General features: G+C 49.7%; 1 protein-coding gene across 1 annotated transcript in view; it reads left to right on the forward strand.

Moving 5' to 3' along the window:
• NRIP2 (nuclear receptor interacting protein 2) overlaps positions 1–6590 on the forward strand; it is a 16415-nt gene that overhangs the window by 2478 nt on the left and 7347 nt on the right. Inside the window, exon 2 of the mRNA XM_010136304.1 lies at positions 2959–3135. Coding sequence (XP_010134606.1) covers positions 2959–3135 — 177 coding nt within the window. The remainder of the gene's footprint in view (positions 1–2958; positions 3136–6590) is intronic.

A 6590-nucleotide genomic window follows, 5' to 3' on the forward strand; every position in this document is an offset into this window, starting at 1 on the left:
CGGCGCGTGCGCGAAGTCTGCACAGATAATGCCACGCCTGGGGTCAATCCGGTGCCCGTGTGCCCCCGTTTCTGGCCGGCCGTGGAGCAGAAAAGAGCCGGGCCTTGGCTTTCCGAAAGCAACTCAGCAGCTCCCGCAGCTCCATGGGCCACTGTGATATCGCCGTGATGTTTCTGGGGCAGAGTCCAAAACGTGGTTCCAGGCACCGCCCCGGCCCCAGGGAGAACCCCGTCTATGTTTCCTGAATTGATCTGGCGCGCTCCTGGAGGACCTGGACGCAGGGCTGGAAACAAAGCGGCATCAGGAATTGCTAGAGAGGTCGATCCTGGAGAGAGGGCAAAACACGCCAGAATCCGATACCACTTGCACTGGGAGGAGGGTTTAATTAATTCCCTGAAATGTGTCTCTGTTGACAGTACCAGAGACTCCAGACGCGTCGGCCCCTCGTGTCCTAAAGTCAGAGCAAGGTCCTACGTCAGTTAAAAAACGATACACGCTTTCTCACGCAGCCGAAGCCAGGCTGTAGTCACTTTTTGCCACTTCTTTCTGTGTATTCTTGGTGTGCGTTCAGCTTAATGAGATGCATCCAGCAACCTCTGTGATCTGCTGGGCTCATCACATCTCCAACAACGAGAAATTACACGTTTCAGTGTGAGACCGCACATTTCCAGCTTTATAACAACTAAAAGTATGAGCTTTTTGGTTTTTAAAGGCAAAAAAAGTATCTGCATAAGCTAAAATATTCTGAAAGTACCAAAAAGATCTGGCTTCTGCCCTCCCAAAAATCAAGATCCCCAACTCATACAACTGCACTCATCATAGCAAGGCCTTGAGATTTCACACTGCAGAGCCCGAATGTGACAAGTTGCTCCAGGAACCTCCTCTGACCCTTGTAATAGTCCCAAGAAGGGGCTCCCAGCGGCTGGGCACAAGTCCCTCCAGGTCCTCTCTCACCATCCTCTTCATCTCATTGTCTCTTACCAGCCTAAGAGAGACCACAGCCTCACCTTCCCCATCCCACCGGGGAGATGGAAGACAGGGAGGGCCCCAGGACTCTGCTCTTAAACCAGACGCCTCCACAGCCCCACAGCTCAGCTACCCGCTGTGAGCGCTTGGCCTCCTCCCAGCCTGAGGGACAGGAAGGGGACAGAGGTGGCAGCTGCCAAAGCTCTGGTCTTTCTGTGGGAAAGGTTGCGGGGAAAGGGAAAGGTCCTCGGCATGCCAGATCGTCAGAGGCGGCAGGAGGGAGGATGGGAATTCAGGAACCTGCTGTTGGTTCCCTGCCCTTTTCCCATGGCCCAGATGTTCGCGGGCAGCCAAGCTGGCACCGTGCTCGGAGCATCTAGGGAGCGAAGAACATCAGCCAGCTCTGCCGCGGGCCTGCCCGGCGGGCTGGGAAGAGAGCAGCAGCAGAGGGATATTTTTACCCATGTTTTCAACTCCTTCATGCGTCTCTCTTGCAGCCTGTGAATAAACTGACTCTTGCCCCTTGAGCGACAGGGGAACAGGGGCGAGGGGGCCTCAGCGCCTTGCAGAGAGCAATGCTGAGGGCATCCAAAGAGCCACTATCAGCTCTCCTGCTCCAGCCACTGGGAAAAACGGACAAGTTACTGTGCTCTGAGTTGCAGCTGACAGATTTCCCTGGCCTCAGCCCTCTGACCAAGCATAAAGCTAGTCTGAAGCGCACACACTGTGTAGGGTTAATACAGCCCAGCTCAGTGGCAGGGGTGGTCTAACTCAGATATTTGGCCTCCGCATTGATAAGATCCTGCATCAAACTGCTGCACCGCCTGGAAGTTGATTTGTAATTTTTTTTTTTTTTTTGAGAGAGAGAAAAGCAACAGTTGATGCTGTAGCACAACAGCCCCTTTAGATTCACTGCCCTTCTTCACACAGGCAGTTGTTGACTGCTGAGGATGCTCTCGTCAGCTATAAGCAGCTGCTCTCCTGGAGAAGGGCCATGGGGCCGAGTCCATAGGGAGCGGACAAAGCTACCTCCAGCAGGGCTGCTTCATCGACGCTGGCCTTTGTTCCTTCAGTAGCTGTGCAGGGCCTGGAGGCGCTGGACCAACACTGGGCAAAAACTAGAACAACAAGGCGATGGCAGAGGGAGCTTTCTCTCCAAAGCAACGCTTTCCTCTGTGTGTATGCAACGTCAGAACAAAAGGTTTTTCACAATAATTCTTCCCTTCTGGTGCACGCCCCCTTCTTCTGCATAGAAGAAAGGGGGTAGGAATGAGATAGGAATATGAAATACTTGAGGTAGGAAATACAGAAGCTAGAAATAGGATTCCTTTGGCTGTTGATCTGGCTGATGGCCCTCCCTTCTAGCTGTGAACAATGTACGGCTTCATAGACGCTCCCCCAGCTAGGAAGAACGTCGAAATAATATCAGTTCTAACGGAGGGGAGCAGAGACAAACTCCAAGAACATTAGAAACTAGTTTTAGTTCCCTAAGCAGGGAAAGCTTCCCGCTTCACTACAAATATTACTTGTACACCTAAAATTTCTGGAGTCTTGTCTCACCCACATGTACATCACACAATGCCGTGTCCCCTGTCCCCTCCTGCATTAGGAGAGACGAGTGTGCCTGGTTGGATGTCAGCGCACACCCGCCAGGCAGCGTACTGCAGTACCTGAGCAGGTATAAGACTGCTGAGTGCATATTAGCTGAAGGAACAGGTCCGTGTGGGGAGGTCACGCATCAGGCATGTTCTTCTTCTCCAGTAACCGCACCCCAGAGACGTGCCTGTCACAAACATCCCAACAGTTTAGCACCACCTTAGTGGCTACAGAAAAAATCTTGGGATTTAAAGAAATTTTGGGGGGATAGGCCTGTCTTTCACCAGGATGATCAGATGGGCCAAGCATTTGCAATCTGCTTTCCTGGGCTAGCAAATGTCTTTGTTCTCAGCTCCATACTTAGCTGGGATTTCTCTTTCTTTGTGACGGAGACAGCAGCCACATAGTGTGGTCCAGCGGCGCCTCTTGGAAGGCAATCTGAACAAGCTGCGGGGCAAGACCAGGGTTCAGTCTGCATGGGTTCAATCTCCGCTGGCAAAAGACCAGGATGAAAAGATGGAAAAGGGAGAGGACAGGAGAAAAGAGACTTCAGCCCTGCTAATACAGTGCCAGGTAAGGCGACAACCCGGTGCTCCTGATCGCACAGTGATGGCAAACGCTCAGTGAGCTCCTGCTGCCCCACTCCGAAGGGCCATGCTAAGCTATTAATTGTGAAACCAGCTGCAGCCAGAGAGAGCAGATTTCCCGCCTGGCGGCTCCTAGAGCCGGATTCAGCTCTTCTGACACATGCATTCTAGCTGCCCGTATTTGAAGATGTTACCTTAACCACACCTCCTTCATTTGGAGCCCAGCTTTCCCGTGGTATGAGGTATTTCGTAACTGTATACGGAAGCAAAGGAGGTATCCTCATCACTCTGAGACAGGTGCTCCTAGGTGATTTACACTTCCTGGATCCACTTCGGTTTGATTCTCCCAGGACCCTCCTAAGAAAGTGGTTAACTGTGCTCTGAATTAGCACTGTTGCACTTCTTGACGGAAGCAGCATTTTTAGCTACCTTTTCTTCTTACTTCCTCCTGTACAGCAGCACACGCTCCTCCCTGGCCCCTGTAGGTAAGAAAGTACATCCAAAAGCTGTGTCCCGTGGAAGAGGGCTGTGTGGTTAGAGCTGTCAGTAACATGCAGATAGGAGACTCGCCAAGATACAGACCTGGTATACAAAATCCTTTTTAAAGCTGTGTTTATTTCAGTTACGTGTCCTAAAGAACACCGCACATGTTGACGTGTGAAGTCTACACTTCCACGAAAACCACCTACAGCTTTGAAAATTCAGCTGGCACAAATAACTATCATCTGAACACAGCCTGGTAGCAAGCGTCTGAAACGTTCAGATGAAGTATCTCAGTACCATGCAAAGCCGCTGTCTGGTTTATTTTCCAGCCTTTACTGTTGCAGTAGGGCATTGCTTACCCTGGGTTTTAGGCTCTGACCTAGCTAGGTTAACACAACCATGCTTGGGAAAACAGCCTGGTACGATGAATGGCTCCCAGTGTAATTTCTCCAAATAGCTGGAGCCTTTTTTTCAGCAAATGAAGGTGTTTGTTAGTTTTTCTTTAATCACCAGTCTGTACTGTTGTGTAAGAGGAAGCTTGGTGCGCTCTTTTTGCCAGGCACGTCCGTTGAACAAGGACAGGCCTGCACAGGTACCATACCACAGGCGCAGGAGCTAACGCCGTGTCGGAGTCCACTTGCTTGTTCCCCTTTTGTGTTTCTAATGGACTGTACCTCTGCTACCACATTTTGCCTTCAGGGAGGAGGGTTAATGAACATCACAGGCAAGGAAATAGGTCTAACGCTGCACTTAACTCTCCCTGAACTCAGTACCTCCGCACAGGCTTGTCTCTCTTTCTGTGCCCTTCTTAAGCATCAGTCACTGATTGCCACAGCTAATCTTCTTACGCTGAAGGAAGAGAAGCTCTTCTCCCCCTCCTTTCAGTCTCGCTGCTTTTCATGTTCACATCTGTAAACTTCAAAAAGCCTCACTTGCGAGTAACACATCTACAGTAGGAAACGGCACTCAGGCTGCCAGTTCGTTTTAACCAGAGAGGTGAGCTCGTACTGTTTGGAGAAATATGTTACCACGGTGTAGTTTTGGTTAGAAATGGAACACGACCCCAGTGAATTCTCTTCTCTCTGACAGCAGCTCCTGAAAAAAGATCATCTGCTAGCATTAAGCTTCCATTCACACCCAGGCAAGCGTGCTGAAAATACCAAAGTGGTAACAAATGCATCACCTGACTAGTAACTGAACTTGACTAGGAAATAAAGCTGAAAATATTTAGACTTCAGGAATACAGGGGGATTCAGGCAGTAAGTGTTTTCACTCTAACAGGCGCCCTGTGCCTAAGGCCTTTTTAAGCTTTAGGGGTGACAGACAGACCCAGTCTGTAACAGCTGTACTGCAGAGTCGCTCTCCCGCTTTCTTAGGTGGGTTGCTCACGAGGTACTTCAGCAGAATTGCCCACTTCTGTGGCAGTTTCTGCAAAGCACTTTGGAAAGCTTGTCATGACTGGCATCTGCACTATAAAATCAAGCTTCTATTTTTTTGTGGTGAGGCTTGTCTCCTGTCGACTTGGAAATAGATGCTGAAGGATTCCACTGCTGTCCAAGACTACCTTCCTTCTGTGCCAAAGCAACATGGGATTAATCAATCTTGATTGGCTAAAGCAGCTTCTTGACTTTGGAACTGACATTATTTCAGAAAACAAAGCTCTTTATAAATGGTGATACTTATTCATTCCCTTCCTCTCTTTCTCTTTCTTGGAAATCCCCATAATTGACCTTTGGATAAAGACTAACGGTGACTGGTAGTAACAGATTGAAAACCTCTGTGGGGCAGAGATGAGAGTGGGAATGAGATGAAAAGCCCTCTTAGCCCAAGAAGGCTTGCAGTGCTCCTCAGCTGCCCGTGTGCTCCGTACCTAACCGGCATTGTATTTGTGGAACGCTGGACCAAGGGCTCTCCTCCAGCTTCTGGAGGGTTCTCTGGGCGAATAGGTAGTGGTGTAACTGGAAGATGGATAGCTTTTGTGAGGCTGCTGGAGCTGGTAACTGTGCAGGGCTGTTTACCACTGAATGAGATGAAATGTTGTTTTCTACAGAGTAGTCACTGTCCTGTCATACCCTGGCAAATTTCTAACTCTCAACTTTCCAAGCCTGCTCTGAAACAAAACCCAACAACCTGCCTAGTGATACAGTTTAGGTTTGTGATCACGACAATGTCAACAGCCCATGCATCTCAGGTCTGCCTGCTCCCAAAGCGATTCCTTAGCTATCCATACTACAGGTCATCTGTTTCTGAAGAGCCGACACAAGGCCTTTTCTGTAGCTGGGCAGTGAACAGTTGGCTTCTGAGAGCCACAGGGAGATTAACCCTTTCCCAGCAGAACCCACGTCTGTTAATGAAGAAGAGCTGATTCAGCTGGACACTGTTGGCAGCCCGGGCATATGTGGTAGCATACCTGACCCGACACTCCTGACTAAAATACATGCTTAGGAGGCGAGGAGGCACAAGGAAGCCTCCTCTACGAAGGACAGTACAGAGGATGAGGAGGCATTCTTTATCTTGCCTCTCTGCTTAGTCTAGCCACAATCCTTCGAAGGCAGAGCCAATGTGTCAACGAGGACCAGACAGCACAGACGTTACAGAGCTCAAACAGCAGAAGGGGAGGCATTTTGTCATGGAATCACAGAATGGTTTGGGTTGGAAGGGACCTGAAATATCACCTAGTTCCAACTCCCTCCCACGTCCTCTGGGCCCAGTCAATTTCCAGACTGCTTTCTCTCCAGAAAGTGGATTCCAGCATTGGACTTTGCAACACCAGCTTTTGCCACAAAGAGCTATCGCCATGAGGTAAGGCAAGGTCTCTCCAGTTGGCCTTGGGAACCTCTGGAAGGCACTACTCCTAGTCTTGAATGTTTGAACTTGACATGCCAGGCAGCCTGGAGCCATGCCAGCAATGTTTTTTTTTTTTTTTTTTTGAAAATGCAGAGGTATTGCCAACGTCAG

Source organism: Buceros rhinoceros, unplaced genomic scaffold (assembly GCF_000710305.1).
Source record: "Buceros rhinoceros silvestris isolate BGI_N320 unplaced genomic scaffold, ASM71030v1 scaffold8115, whole genome shotgun sequence".
Classification (NCBI taxonomy): domain Eukaryota; kingdom Metazoa; phylum Chordata; class Aves; order Bucerotiformes; family Bucerotidae; genus Buceros; species Buceros rhinoceros.